This window comes from Penicillium canariense, assembly GCF_028826845.1.
Source record: "Penicillium canariense strain IBT 26290 chromosome Unknown utg000004l_segment0_segment0, whole genome shotgun sequence".
NCBI classification, from domain to species: Eukaryota; Fungi; Ascomycota; class Eurotiomycetes; order Eurotiales; family Aspergillaceae; genus Penicillium; species Penicillium canariense.
This window is the reverse complement of record NW_026622731.1, coordinates 995,167-1,009,708: the sequence shown is the minus strand read 5'-3', so window position 1 is coordinate 1,009,708 and position 14,542 is coordinate 995,167. Positions and strand designations below refer to the sequence as shown.

Below are 14,542 nucleotides of genomic sequence, written 5' to 3'. Positions count from 1 at the left end.
TGCCAGCGAGCGAGGGATGACTTTCATGTAGAGGAAGGAAGGCCCTAGTGAGAGACACCAGGAATTCGAGAATGGGGTGACATTAACATAAATAGAAAGCAACCAATCCTGCAAACAAAATACGCCTGTGTATGAGGATGCTAAAAAGGGGGGAAGGGGGGGAGGGGAGGGAGGGGGTTACATGACGGTGAATCTTTATCGTGAATCAAAATGGAAAAGGGAAAATCGTGACAAGACCCTAAGGCAACAGCGGGGATGGAGAATAGACAATGACGCGGTTGCTGCTTCATCACAACAAGAGCATTGGGTAGCGCCCGGAAAGAACCGAGATGGGAATGTGAATCGTCTGAGCGGAAGACCTTCATGGTTCAGCAGAATCTGCTAAGCGTAATTTGTGCTAAACAATCCTGGATGGAGAAAATGGTGCAAACAGGTGCAAGCAAAACAACACGCACGAGGTAATTATGGATAGAAATGGGAGAAATATGTCCCATTTACATGTCCATGGAATCACCACCGTTAGCGAAGTTGAATCCACCGGCGGGCTGCTGCTGGCCAGTACCGAGAGTGAAACCAGCCTGGGTCTGCTGGGGAGCCAGCTCGTCGATCTCGCCAGCAGCCTCATCCTCGTCAGAGAAGTATTTCTCGATGATGTTGTAGGCCTTCATGTAGATCTCCTCGTTGGCGTTGTTCTGGCAGTCGTGGATCTTCTCCATGCCACCAGCCTCCTCGATGAAGAGAGCGTAGCGGTTAACACGGGCCTCACCTTGGCCAGCCTCCTTGTCCATCTCGCCAACCTTCAGGATGTTCTCAAGGCCATCAAGGGCAACCTGGATGATCTTGTTGTCGGGGCAAGCAAGCAGGTCGCACAGGGGCTTGATACACCCTTGGGAGACAAGGTAGCGAATCTGCTCGGGCTTCTGGAGACCACCCGAGGTGGCGTTGGAGATAGCCCAGCAAGCTTCCTTGCGGGTCTTGAAGTCACCGTTAGCAAGAAGGTTGATGAGAGGGGCAATAATGCCAGCATCAATAACGGCCTGGATTTGGCTGGAGTTACCAGCAGTGACGTTGGAGATAGTCCAGCAAGCCTCCTTACGGATGCCATCCTTGGTAGAGCTCAGGAGAGAAAGCAAGGCAGGGAGGGAGCCGCAGTTGATAATGACCTGGGTCTGGACATCATCGCCGGTGACGATGTTGCCAACAGAACGGAGGGCAGGGGTCTGAACAGAGGTGGAGGCGTGCATGAGGAGCTCGACCAGGCGGCGAGGAATGCCTGCTTCAATCACAGCCTGGATCTTGTCGTTGGCGCCATCGGAGAGGTAGGAGATGGCCCAGCAAGCATCGATCAACACCTCATCGTCCAGCATGTAGATAAGCTTGGCGAGGACAGGCAGAGCGGGGGCAATCTAGTTTGATGGTCAGTCCAAAAGCCTAAAATATAGATAGCAGGGTTGTCGAGGGAAAACCATACTGTGTTCCAGTCGGGCTGGGGGGTCTTGCCACGGCAGAAGTTGCTGAGAGTCCAGGTCGCGTTGCGGAGCATGCTCAGCTTACGGCCATCGTTGATGAGGTTCAGGAGCGGGCGTAGAGCACCGGCACCAAGAACGAAGTCGCGGCAGTGAGGGCTGTCACCGGCAATGTTTCCGAGGGCCCAGACGGCCTGCTCCCGAACATCGGGCTCGGGGCTGCTGAGAAGCTCAACGAAGATGGGGACAGCACCGGCCTCGATGACAACCTGGGTTTGCTGGGCAGATCCGGACGCAATGTTGGTCAGAGCCCAGGCAGACTCGAATTGCACAAGGGTGTGAGGGGAGCGAAGGAACTCGACGAAGCGGCTGACGACGCCGGTCTCGATAACACGCTCGATCGGGGGGTTGCGCTCCTTGGATAGCAATTTGCGGAACTTGGTGGTGGCCTGAATTTGCTCCTCAACCTGGTCGGAGAAGACACCCTTCACCATCTGGGGGAGTTCGACGTTGAGCTAGAAAATACATCGTGTCAGCTGGGGCACGGTATTCTTTCTTTATTTTCTCGCCATGCGCCTATATAGCATATAGTGGGGTCGGGTGTGGTAACGGCCCGGGTTGGAGGGGTTGGCCCCATGGCAACCGGGCGGTGAAAAAAAATTCCATGTTGATGATCGCATCATGAAAACAAAGGAAGAGTGGGCCAGAGGCGACCGTCAAGGAGGGGGGGAAGTGACTTGGTGATAAATGACGAAGAAAGAAAATCGCCCGAGGCGATCTTCAAGCTCCAAACAAAAGAGACAACGAAGAAAGTAGGGGAAGTAGAACTAACCTCGCTCTCAATAGCACTGGCCTCATCGTCACTCTCGGTGGCGGCGGCCATGCCACCACCAACACCAATTCCACCATCCCGAGTCTGAATGCCACGTCGCTTGGCCAAGTTCTCCTCACGCTTCTGCTTGCGAATTTCGATCTGCTGCTCCTCGCGGCGGCGACGGAGCTCATCGGGGCGGAACTGGTTCTTGGCCTTGAACTGCGTCCGGCGATGCTCGGGAATATAGCGTTCCGCCATGGTGTCTGATGTAGAGAAAAGAAAGCGCGCCTCCGAAATCAAGAGTCAGAGAGTTGATGGAGATGGGCGCGCAAGCGATGGGGGAGAGGAAGGAGAGATGTGGGGGAAGGAAGAAGAGGAAGAAAGGATTCGTGTGGGAAGGAGGGGGGATCATGTGACGCTCCCCATTATTTACTCTTCACGCGTTTGTCTCGCCGACAACTGGCGTCCGTCGGCGGCTCAAGAGCAATCTAGAGCCAATACCATTGACAGTCAATTATTCCCCTGCAGCCTCTGTGCCTTTCCGGGGTTTTGTGACAGGGCCCGCCGTGTCCGATCGAGCCAGGATGGACATCCACTGAGAAACCGCACCGTACAGGAAACGGCTGCACCACTTCCCAGAAGAAAGTCGTTGTAGGGGTCGATCGCTGCTTCCGGAAAAGTTGACATTGACAACTGCCTCTTACTGAGGTCTGATTCATGCAGAGCATGGCCTCTTCTGAGCTGGTGGACATCAGCACTGCGTGCTCTCGTCGGGGGCATCTCAGCACCGTCGGCGTCGTGGTGGACACTCTGCCACCCTATCGCACAAAAGGCTCTTCAGTCTGTGTCACATTCACTATTAAAGACTGCCACTTCGATAAAGCAACCTGGTATGGTGGCCTAAAAGTCAAGTATTTTAGCGATACTATGGACGCTCTTCCCAATCCTCGCGTCAATGATGTAGTTCTACTACGAAACGTTCGAGTAGGTGTCTCCCAGTGAACCTCGTCCTACTAACACATGTTGTAAAGCATGGACTGATTTTATGTTCATTAGATCAACATGTTCCAAAACAAGCCGACCGGAGTTGCCTCACAGCATGACACGGTCCCTTGGGCAATCTTCCGGTCGGACTCAGATCCCAGCTCGAGCCCATCCATTACCACGGGCCCTGTTCCTTTTCCACTCAAGCAACTGGAGAAGCGAGCGGCGTTGATGCTGTTAGATGGGGTTGCAACAACAGGACAATCCACGGTGCCACAATCTGTGCTACAAGAGCCAGTCCTGCAGCAGACGTCCCAGGTAGTTCAAGTGTCCATGCCAGCTTCGAACCCAAAGCGTGGATTTCTGCCATTTCAACTTATTAGAGATGTGCAGCCAGGCCCCTTCGTTCAAATTCTCGGCCAAGTAGTGAAAATGAACACAATCGATAGCGAGAAGTGTATCATGTACATCACTGATTACACATCAAATGAATCTCTGATGGACATAAAAAAAGAAGACGGAGATTTGGGAACGGAAGGAGATACTTATGACTATCTGTCTCGCAGAAAGAAGAATTGGCCCGGTCCCTGGGGAAAGATGACAATACAAGTTACCCTATGGGAACCGCACGCCACTTTCGCGCGAGAACATGTCAGTGGTGGCAAGCTCGTGCTTTTGACATACACGCGTATCAAGCCTGGACGTGACAGCGGCCTAGAGGCTGTTGTTCATGAAGATAAACGATTTCCGAATAAAATTCACGTTCGACTGATCTCGGATGACCACGACGATCGCGCTCGAGAGCTCATGGAACGACGGAAGGAATACTGGAAAATACACGGCAAACCGAGCGAGGATCCCAAGAAAGCTGCGAAAAGGAAGAAGAACGATCAGAAGAAACCGGAGGGGAAAGTGGAGGAGGGCAGGAAGACGCTGTCAATGCCAGTGTCTCGAACGAAGACCAACGACTACAGTAAGTTAATTATTAATCGCTGATTTCAAAGGGGACAAAAATGCTAACATTACTGCAACAGTAAAAACACGCTCCTACGATGTCCCTCCCCGCTCTATAGATTACATTCTCTCGGGCGAATCGCACATCAACAGACTTTCCGGAGGAATCACCTACCGACTCCCTTTCCAAAATGTTTGCTACCGACCTGAAGTCCGTGTGGTTGATTTCTTTCCCCCGAATCTCGAAGACTTTGCGGTGCAAGTCCCCATGGGGTCTATTATGACTGGTGATGATAACGAGAATGCGGCCAGCACCCAACGCATGGAGTGGGAATGGCGGTTTTGCCTTCTTGTCGAAGGAACAGAGCCTCAGGTTCCGAGGGATCAAGCTCGAGAGCAGATGAAGCTTTTTGTTACGGGTGCAGAAGGCGTGCATCTGCTAAGCCTTGATCCTACTAAGTAAGTCCCCGTCCTTTTGATTTATTAGTTCTCATTCGCTAATTATTTTGTTGCACAGTCTCCGCCTCCATCCCTCAAGGTTAGGAGAGCTCAGAGAGAAACTCTTCATTCTGTGGGGCGACCTTGAAGAGCTCAAGCAAAAGCATGCTGCGGATACTGGCAGCACAGCAGACTGGGTTCCGTCTAAGACATCCTCGTTACCTTTCAAATGCTGCATCAAAGAGTACGGTGTACCATGTACTCATCCACGGAACCCTGACGCAATGGTCGTGGATGGGCCTGACAGGCAGGTTTGCGTCGAGCCCGATTGCTTTGGGTGGGAAAGACGATTCGCCATGTTCGGGACGACGATTCATTCATGATTTTCTAGCATTTCTGCATCCACGGGCAACGGGAGATGTTTAGCATAGTGACTAGGAGCATTGCTGCAACTCTACCACAGTAATTGATATAAGTCGTGTAGGAATTCATCCGAAATATCAAATCAGAATATTGTAGTAACATTAATACAGTTCCAGCTTGCATCAGTGCATCGTGAGATAAATCAACACCCCGGAACCTCCTAACCCGACCCTCATTCTGCACGGAACGATGAATAACATCATGACCTGCAGTGTTAAGTAAAGTCCATCTCATACGCCATTCCTGGTGACTCCGAAAGAGAAGAAAAGAAAACGCCCATCAAGTAAGAGATACGTTCGGCAAATTTGTGTTGGACCCCCGAAAACAGAAATAATCAGAGAGCAGAGAGAAAGAAAACACTAGGTACCAGGTTAGGCGAGAACCCACACGCGAAATTGAAGACTGCAGGCCAGGGAAACAGCCGATCTTTGTTCTGTTTCACCAGGTCGAACTGCGGGAAAATGCATGCGACGCCACCTCGACGCCGTAATTTGCAGAAAACGAACCCATGTATGCCCTCATCACGCCACAGTCGAGAAGAAGACGCCCCTGAAACAAGATCCGAAAGAAGAAGGATTTATTCAATTCGCCGCAGAGATATTGAGAACAGGAAAGCCCCCTCTGGCAGTATAAAATAATGGAATTTCAGTGACCATTTAAATTTTCGTCACTTTGACGATGTTGGTGTCGATGCCGTGGGCAACGGGCTCAAAGCGGCAGCTATCGCCACGGAAACAGGTCTTTTTCCCAGGCTCGCTCTGAGGGCAACGGTGGCCGTAGATGCACTCGGGATCATCACACTCCAGTCCGAATCGGCAAGGGGTCATGCGCGCGATGGCTGTCAGGATGTGGAGTTCCTGCTTGGTCAACTTACGGTCATGGTCATGGTAACAGTTCTCCTCGTTAGGGCACTCTCCGAGAAGGAAATGGTAATTGCACAGCTTGAGCTTCTTCAAGCGATTTAGGTCATCACGAGGAATGCTCTTGAAGTCAAGTCGGTCTACGCGCTGGCCGTATTTGTTGCGCTCCACCGTTTTGGGAGCCGCCGAACCGGATGTCTTGGAGCGACTAACTTGCTGGAAATCAGGAGAGCCGCCATTGAGGTTCGGGGTCGTAGCTGATAGAGCGACGCCTGAAGCACTCGTATTGGTTGAAGTCCGCGACAAAGTTGGGGGATTGGAAAGATTTGAGAATTGTCGGGAGGGGGAAGGTGTCATTAAGGTTCGCGAGGGCAGAGCGCTCTTCCAAGGAGCGGTGGCCCACGCCGGCGCCATTTTCGCTGAACGAAACACTTCTGGAAATCTGGCGATCCGATATGAGCCTTTCAAACCGTCCAGTTCTTTCTCGAAAGGAACCCCTTCCACAAGCGAGATACGACCAGTGAGATCGTTGTCTTTTGACACATCCTCAAGGAATAGAGCATATTCAAAATTGGAGGGGCAACCGACGAAGATCTGGTGACAGTGGCAATTGTATAGGAAGACTTGGAAGGTCTCTGTGCGGTAGAAGATGAAAACAGATTAGACGCAATTCCTTCAGACTGGAGCAAGAGGCGATCCACAAACCTTGAATTTTATGCTGCGCTTTGTTCTTGCCAGGTCCAATGTCCACAATCTCGGAGAACGACATGGTCTCATTGAAGCCGCGAATAAAATCATGGATCGCTCCAGGTTCCGCGAAGAGCCCACTGCGTGCACACTGCTCGCCAAATCCCCTCACGTTCAGGTAAATTTTCATCATTATCTTGGGCGTAGTGACGCTTGGGAGGTTCGACCTCAAGTATGAGTGGATCGCGGCGTAGAGTTGGTCGGCGGCATTTCGGCCACCTTCTTCTCCGGCCTGCAAAAATTCATCCTTAAAAATAATACCCTCGCCGTCGAGCAGCACGACGACAAAAGGTTCTCGGTCCTGGAGGGAACCAGCCACGTATCAGCGCATGCTCCGGGGTGTCTTCCCACCACGCGCGCTCACCATAATAGTCTTGATCTGCGATATCTGCTGCATCAACTCCATCTCGTGTAGCTGGATATCGCGATTGAAACGAGTTTCGCGTTCATGGTCGAGTTTCTCTTGTTGGAAGGAGGCTTCTAGGTCGGTCACTCGTTTCAGAAGATCCTGTCGTGGAGCGCATGCATTTAGCCTTTGTTAGCACCAAGGAAGGAGTAAGGCGCCTACCTCGATAAGCTGGTTCTTCTGCTGGTCCAGTGTGCCTAACTGGCGATATCGTTCGAGAAATGGTAAAGAATCCATTGTTTGTAGTGGTTGATTAAGGGTTAGGAAAATGGTCTGTAAAGTCCCGGAAAGAGACAGATCAAAAGAGGTGAAGGTTGAGCGAATTGATCCTTCAGGAACGAGATAGCATTAAGTAGGCAGGCGCTTGCGCGGTGACACGGCGCTTCGCCCTTTTTGAGACAAAACTCTCACTGAAAGCGTCAAAGGCGATTCTTTTCTGCAAGATTCCGCTTTAACAAAACGGAGCTTGCCGTGTCTTAGACTTAATCTGATTCTTGTCCAAAAAAAAAAATTTGATCTCTAAGGGAGAGGACGCGTGGCTGAGTCAGCTTCCCCGGTACCGAAGTGGACCTACCTAAATTGCAACGTGTGATCACCCCTACTTGCCTCTACTTTCGTCTCGTGGACTTCCCAATTGTTCTCTACCTTCTCCTGCTCTCAAGATGACTCGCTTTGGATTCCTCTCTCTGGCCCTTCTCTCGCTCCAGACCTTTGTCGGCACCGGCTTTGCAGCTGTAAGTTTGTGTTTGTCTGGTGGCTTGTTTGCGTTCTCTCAATCACACAGGTCCGATCGGCGGAGGTACTCAATGGCCATTGACTGACACCAATTCGTTTTTCATACAGGATGCTGAGAAGGTCGCGGAGGCTGAGTCCCCCAGTCTCGCCGTCTCGGCGCAGGCTTCTTTCCCGGCCTCTGAGATCTTCGGCGTGAAGCTCGTTAACGGTCACCCAACCCAGGCGCTGATCGATTTCACCAACGACGAGCCCAACCCTGTCACAGTCAATTTCGTCGGAGGCAGCCTGTGGAGCCTCGATCAGGAGCAGAGCAAGAATGTCCGCAACCTGACCGCCACGCGGTACGGTGTCGAGATCCCCGCGAACTCGAAGGAGACGATCAGCTACAGCTTCGCGACTGAGATGCACCCGGTGGATGTCCGTCTGAACATCGCCGCCGTCATGTCGGACAGCGAGGGCCAGTTTTTCACCGTCCAGGCCTTCAATGGCACTGTGAGCGTGGTGGAACCTGAGACCAGCTTCTTTGACCCCCAGATGTAAATGCCAACCCCTTCCCCCCACCATATGCATCTCCCCAGGAACAATTGGCGCTGACCGTGAATTCTAGTATCTTCCTCTACTTCTTCCTTCTGGCCTGCTTTGTCGGCGTGGTGTACTTTTTCTATACCGTCTGGCTCGCGCCCTACTTCCCTCAGAAGCGCAAGGGCGGCAAGACCGGTGAGAAGAAGACCCCTGCCAAACGTGAGATCGTCGAGGAGAGCACCAGCCCTGCTGTCGCCTCGGCCACCACCTACAACGCCGACTGGATCCCTGCCCACCACATCAACCGTCCGGAGCCCCGGAAGGTTAAGGGCAGCAAGTCCAAGGCCCGCGTGTAAAGGGATGCCATGCAACCAATAATATTCAGCGGAATGGGGAGTGACAACGGAAAGGAGAAGCACTAGGCTTATTTCTGAAATTCTGTCGGGCGACAGACGTGGCGCACACGCTGAAAATGCACCACGCGTTATCTGTCTGTCTGCCCCTTTGACATCGGAGCATGTACATTTACGAGCACCGCAAATTGGCCTAGGATAGCTACCTCCGAAGGTCATCTTGCGGCCTACGGAGGTTTGATATACAATTTGGAAGCAGGCTGATCGCTTGCTGCGGACGTGGTTGTCTGCGCATCGTGGCCCTGTCGGTTACACCATCTTCCATTCTTTAAACTCCTCCTCTAGATGCTTCTTCAGCTCAACAAAGCGGTTCCCGAAATTGTCTCCACAGCGCCAGCAGATGAAATCCCGCTTTAGATAGCCTTCCCGTGTGGGATGCCGCCTCTCATCCTCTGGTGCCAAGGGAAAGTCGTCGATGGGCACGAAGAACGGCGTGGAGAAGCTGTTGTAGTGCTTTCGGTGTTTCAGTCGCTCGCTATACCGGTCCACCGCAATGACATGTACATGTAGATGGTTCATTGACGGAACTGCATGAACGCCACATATGACCTCCTTATCCCAATCGCGCCCAGGCGGCAGCTCGTCCGGCGGCGGATCGGCTGAGAGGGCTGCCTGTCTCGTTTGTTCCTGTACAGAGTGCTTTCCATATATCCGCCGGAGCTCACCGGCTGCTAGCTTGCGAAGCTTCTGTGTTTCCAGTTTCACCTTCGCGAGGTATTCGGCATCTTCAAAGGCTTCGAAAGGGTGGAGACGGGTCTTGGTTTGATCGCGCGGGAGGAGGAGCAGGTGCAGCGACGATTTCGGAAACATGTCGTGAATTGCGACGAAGTCATCATTATAGTATATTACGACGCTGGATGGATACGATTCAGGCTTTGTGATATATGCGCCCAATCCCTCTCGGCCTCCAAGGGAAGCCTTGCTGCCGTGTGGCGCATTGCTTCTGGAAGAGCTGCCGGACGTGTGTTTCAGCTGCTTGTTTCGGGAGGAGAGGAGCTCGGTGACTATGACAGGTCAGTGTGAGCCTCTTCGCATGCTAACAGCAGGTCAAACCTCAAGACGCACAGGCATTTCGCTTCTCCGTCGTTGCGGTCTGCTTCTGGGGGAAGCCTTTGTCGCTTTGCTCAGGTCTTGGCTTTGCTCCATCTCAGACATGAGGGGCAAACACCGGGCAAGTCAGATCACATGGAAGGAGAGCTTCAATGAATAGCTTCTCAGGTGACATGAAACCACAGGGATGCCCTTCTGTTGCTAAGGTTGTTATGTCGCCTTGCCACGGAGCCTTCCCAAAAATCTCCCCGCAATCCGCCCAAAGCGGTTTAGTGCGGGACCATGGGCGGAAAAGGCCCAAATGCTCGCCGCAACACCCTTCTCCAGCGCCAGCGACAATGGGCCCCAAGAAGAAGCCCGACGCCCGCGGTGGCCCCAAGCCCGGCACCAAGCAGGCCAAGGCTGCAGCGGAAAAAGCGGCGGAGAAGAAGCCCGCCCCAGAAGAGCCCAAGAAACCGACCGTGAAGGATGTGATTGGCGGCGCATCATGGACGGGCAAATTACCTGTCAATATGCTGTCGGAGCATTGCCAGAAGCAGAAATGGGAAAAGCCAGAGTACAGCATGGTATTTCAATCGAGCACAATAACATCCTTGGTTGTAGCGGCGTGAGCAACTGCTAATGAGTTGGTGCTTGTGACCATTACAGATTCAAACCCGCGATGGCTATGTGTCGGCGGTGACGCTGAAGAAAATAGATCCCAAAACGAAGGAATTGACCGTCCTACCCCCCATGAAGCTGCCTCCGACGCATAAAGAGCTAGCTGCCCAGCCGACAGCCCTCGAAGCCCGCCATTTCGCCGCGGCCTTTGGGCTCTTCCGCGTGTGCAATATGCGCAATCTCCACATGATGCTCCCGCCGACGTATAAGAAATTGTGGAGGGAGGAATTCGCAGAAATAAAGACCGCAGAGACAAAAGAGGGCAAGGGCTGGTTATATGAAGCAGATCCATTCTTGGCCAAGCAGGAACGCGAGAGCGCTGCGGCAGACCTGCAAAAGAAAAAGGCAGAGCGCGAAAAGATGCAGGCGAAGGAGAAGGCCTCTGCGGCCGACCTTGGCTTGGGAAGCGGGGATAACAAGGGCAAGCGCATCTGGTCACAGGCGCCCAAGGTCGACATGGGCGCTCGGATCCGACGAGAGATCGAGGGCCTTCTGCGGCAACACACGGTCTGGAATGCTTACGGGGTGAAGATTCCAGAGAAGGAGAAGAGCATCATCGTCGAGGAGTTCTCCCGCTTGGGTTTTCGACGCAGCCACGTCGAAGAGGCAGTTGCCGAATGCAAAGACCGCGAGGAAGTACTGGAGTGGCTATTGGTCTACGTGCCTGAAGATGATCTTCCACGGTGGAGTTTGCCCGAGGGATACTCGGCGGGTGTCAGTCTCGCTGCCGGCGATCTCGCAAGAGAAGCCAAGATCAAGCGGCTAGCCTCCATTGGATATCCGGCAGATCTGTGCTCGCAGGTGTTAGATAGCAAGAGCGGCGATGAACTGGCGGCTGCGGAGTATCTGCAGAGTACGCTAGCTCATGGATCAGCATTCGCATCGGCTTCGATCGCAGAGGGCGATGCAGGCGCGTGGGCGGAAGAACAGGATACGCTGGAGGCCATCTTTGGTGAACGCTACTTGCGTGTCTCCCCCAGGGTCTGCGAGATCAGGAGCGAGGCCCCCGAGATCCCCGAAAACACCGTCTTCCGCTTCCAAGAGCCATCCACGCACTACCCGACGGCGCCTCCAGTCATCTCAATCCAGGCCAAGAGTATTCCGGCGTACATCCGGCTCAGTGCGATTCGTCGAGCGGTGCAGTACGCTGAGGAGAACTTCTCGGGCGAGTCCATGATCTTCAATGTCCTGGATTGGCTCGAGGTCAATCTACCCTGTATCATGGAGAGCCCGGGTAGACTTCGCGAGATCTCTGCTGTGACTGCTTCTCCAGCAGCAGACACTCGACACATACCCGCACGACCTGCTCGCAAGCAGCGCAAGGGCATTGATTGGAAGCCCAACTCCCCGCAAAGTCTGGAAATGCGCAGAGCCTGGGAAGCCAAGCAAACGACTCCGGCACAAGTTGCGATGTGCCGTAAGAGACAGGCTCTGCCTGCGTGGAATACGCAAGAGGATATCATCTACGCTGTCGACAATCACCAAGTCACCATCATCTCCGGTGAAACCGGTAGCGGTAAGAGCACACAGTCTGTGCAGTTTGTGCTGGACGAGATGATCAGACGTGGCCTTGGAGGCGCGGCAAACATCATCTGTACCCAACCGCGTAGGATCTCAGCCCTCGGTCTGGCCGATCGAGTCAGCGATGAGCGATGCTCGACCGTTGGGGATGAGGTTGGCTATGTGATCCGTGGCGAGTCGAAGGTTAGGCAGGGTGCGACAAAGATTACTTTTGTGACTACTGGTGTCTTGCTCCGCCGAATGCAGTCCGGTGGTGATGCAGATGGTAATGTTGCCAGCTCTCTGGCTGATGTCTCACATGTTGTTGTCGATGAAGTTCACGAGCGAAGTCTCGATACTGACTTCCTCCTCGCTCTGCTGCGGGATGTTCTGCGTCACCGCAAGGATCTGAAGGTCATCCTGATGTCCGCCACCCTGGACGCAGACATCTTCACGAACTACTTCGGTGGCCCCAAGTCCGTGGGTCTGGTCAATATCCCGGGGCGGACGTTCCCTGTGGATGATTACTACTTGGACGATGTTATTCGAGACACTGGCTTTGCTCCCGAGCTAAGTGAAGACTTTGACGATGATTTTGAGGCTCCCCGTGGCCAGGAGTCTCTCGGCAAGGCACTTCGGAGCGTCGGCATGGGCATCAACTATGAATTGATCGCAGCCACTGTGGAATATATCGATGCCCAACTAGGTGATCAACCAGGAGGCATTCTGATCTTCCTGCCCGGCACTATGGAAATCGAGAGGTGTCTGAATGCAGTGAAAAGGATCCCCAACGCACACCCACTGCCATTGCACGCTTCCCTCCTCCCAGCCGAGCAGCGCCGTGTATTCCAAGGTCCACCCCGGGGCAAGCGCAAGGTCATCGCCGCCACCAATGTTGCCGAAACCTCCATCACCATCGAAGACGTAGTCGCCGTCATCGACACCGGCCGCGTGAAAGAAACCAGCTACGACCCGAAGGACAACATGGTCCGCCTGCAAGAAGTCTGGGCGTCCCAAGCCGCCTGCAAACAGCGGCGCGGTCGTGCAGGCCGTGTCCGCGCTGGCATATGCTACAAGCTGTATACGCGCAAAGCCGAATCAAATATGGCGCATCGACCAGACCCAGAGATCCGCCGCGTGCCACTAGAACAGCTCTGCCTCTCCGTCAAATCCATGAAGGGCATTGACGACGTCGCAAACTTCCTCGCGAATACCATTACCCCGCCGGAAAGTATTGCCGTCGAGGGCGCCCTGTCCTTCCTGCACCGTGTCGGCGCCCTAGACCACAGCCGCCTCACGGCGCTGGGCCGGTACCTTTCTATGATCCCGGCCGACCTGCGCTGCGCGAAGCTCATGATCTACGGCTCCATCTTCGGCTGCATAGAGTCCTGCCTCACTATTGCGGCCATTCTCACCGTGCGGAGCCCATTCGTCTCGCCACGCGAGAAGCGTGACGAAGCCAACGCTGCGAAAGCCGCTTTTTCCCAGCCCGGCGATGGTGACCTCCTCACTGATTTGGCAGCCTACCAGTCCTGGGCCGAGCGAGTCCGGTCCCAGGGCCACTGGCAGACGCAGTCGTGGTGCGGCGCAAACTTCCTGTCCCATCAGACGCTGCGCGATATCTCCTCTAACAGGGCGCAATTCGTGACCTCCCTCAAAGACGCCGGCATCCTGCGCGTAGACTACACTGATGCTGCGATAGCGCTCAACCGCAACGGAGCCAATAAGAATCTGCTTCGCGCGCTAATTGCAGGCGCGTTCCAGCCGCAGGTTGCGCAGATCTCATTTCCGGATAAGAAGTTCGCAAGCTCGGTCACCGGTACGGTGGAGGTGGACCCTGATGCCCGGACGATCAAGTATTTCAACCAGGAGAACGGGCGGATCTTCATCCACCCCAGCTCGATTTTGTTCTCTGCGCAGGGCTATCCCAGCGCGGCAGCCTATCTAGCTTATTTCACCAAGATGGCGACCAGCAAGGTGTTCGTACGCGACCTTACGCGTATGTTTCCCTTCTACTCATTATATATGCATATCCCCACTAACACAGCACAGCATTTAACGCCTACTCCCTCCTTCTCTTCTGCGGCTCCCTCACCCTGGATACCATGGGCCGCGGCCTGATCGTAGACGGCTGGCTCCGGCTACGCGGATGGGCCCGCATTGGTGTCCTGGTATCACGGCTCCGGACAATGTTGGACGAAGCGCTGCAGGCGCGCATTGATAATCCGGCGCTCGGATCGGACGGTGGCGCTGGGGATCGGGTCATTGAGGCTGTGAAGAAGCTGATAGAACTGAATGGGCTTGATCAGTAATATAGACGTGCATGATGCACACAGTGCAAGACAATAGTTATACTACATTAGCATAGGGCCTGTGCTTTAGATAGACCAAAGCATCTTGAACTGCTTAGCCAGAATGGAGTCAACCGAAATCTGCCAGGTCCCGATCAGCATTGCGAGCTCCTACCTCGACCGTCCCTCAATGGGCTAGATGAGGGTTTACGTGTTTTAGATTTGTAAAGGGTGAATTACAAGGCAATAGAAGCATAGCACGAGGATATCCCAGAAATC

General features: G+C 53.8%; 6 protein-coding genes across 6 annotated transcripts; 3 read left to right on the top strand and 3 right to left on the bottom strand.

Annotated features, from left to right (window-relative positions):
• Window positions 1-494: 494 nt before the first annotated feature.
• On the bottom strand, window positions 495-2,538 carry N7482_006708 (karyopherin alpha; the record flags this gene model as incomplete). The annotated part of the gene is made up of 3 exons (XM_056688833.1): window positions 495-1,406; window positions 1,472-1,981; window positions 2,299-2,538. The coding sequence occupies 3 exons, from the start codon at window positions 2,536-2,538 to the stop codon at window positions 495-497; spliced, it is 1,662 nt and encodes a 553-aa protein (XP_056541262.1).
• Window positions 2,539-3,006: 468 nt separating this feature from the next.
• On the top strand, window positions 3,007-5,039 carry N7482_006707 (uncharacterized protein; the record flags this gene model as incomplete). Its single annotated transcript, XM_056688832.1, has 4 exons — window positions 3,007-3,264; window positions 3,337-4,237; window positions 4,299-4,677; window positions 4,736-5,039. The coding sequence occupies 4 exons, from the start codon at window positions 3,007-3,009 to the stop codon at window positions 5,037-5,039; spliced, it is 1,842 nt and encodes a 613-aa protein (XP_056541261.1).
• A 696-nt stretch (window positions 5,040-5,735) lies between these two features.
• N7482_006706 (CCCH zinc finger protein) lies at window positions 5,736-7,329 on the bottom strand (the record flags this gene model as incomplete). Its single annotated transcript, XM_056688831.1, has 4 exons — window positions 5,736-6,574; window positions 6,645-6,987; window positions 7,051-7,194; window positions 7,255-7,329. The coding sequence occupies 4 exons, from the start codon at window positions 7,327-7,329 to the stop codon at window positions 5,736-5,738; spliced, it is 1,401 nt and encodes a 466-aa protein (XP_056541260.1).
• Window positions 7,330-7,754: 425 nt separating this feature from the next.
• Window positions 7,755-8,705, top strand: N7482_006705 (putative translocon-associated protein, alpha subunit; the record flags this gene model as incomplete). The annotated part of the gene is made up of 3 exons (XM_056688830.1): window positions 7,755-7,826; window positions 7,936-8,363; window positions 8,435-8,705. The coding sequence occupies 3 exons, from the start codon at window positions 7,755-7,757 to the stop codon at window positions 8,703-8,705; spliced, it is 771 nt and encodes a 256-aa protein (XP_056541259.1).
• A 306-nt stretch (window positions 8,706-9,011) lies between these two features.
• N7482_006704 (DNA 5'-adenosine monophosphate hydrolase) lies at window positions 9,012-9,987 on the bottom strand (the record flags this gene model as incomplete). The annotated part of the gene is made up of 3 exons (XM_056688829.1): window positions 9,012-9,766; window positions 9,828-9,861; window positions 9,916-9,987. The coding sequence occupies 3 exons, from the start codon at window positions 9,985-9,987 to the stop codon at window positions 9,012-9,014; spliced, it is 861 nt and encodes a 286-aa protein (XP_056541258.1).
• Window positions 9,988-10,150: 163 nt separating this feature from the next.
• Window positions 10,151-14,284, top strand: N7482_006703 (RNA helicase; the record flags this gene model as incomplete). The annotated part of the gene is made up of 3 exons (XM_056688828.1): window positions 10,151-10,378; window positions 10,461-13,971; window positions 14,025-14,284. The coding sequence occupies 3 exons, from the start codon at window positions 10,151-10,153 to the stop codon at window positions 14,282-14,284; spliced, it is 3,999 nt and encodes a 1,332-aa protein (XP_056541257.1).
• Window positions 14,285-14,542: the final 258 nt, after the last annotated feature.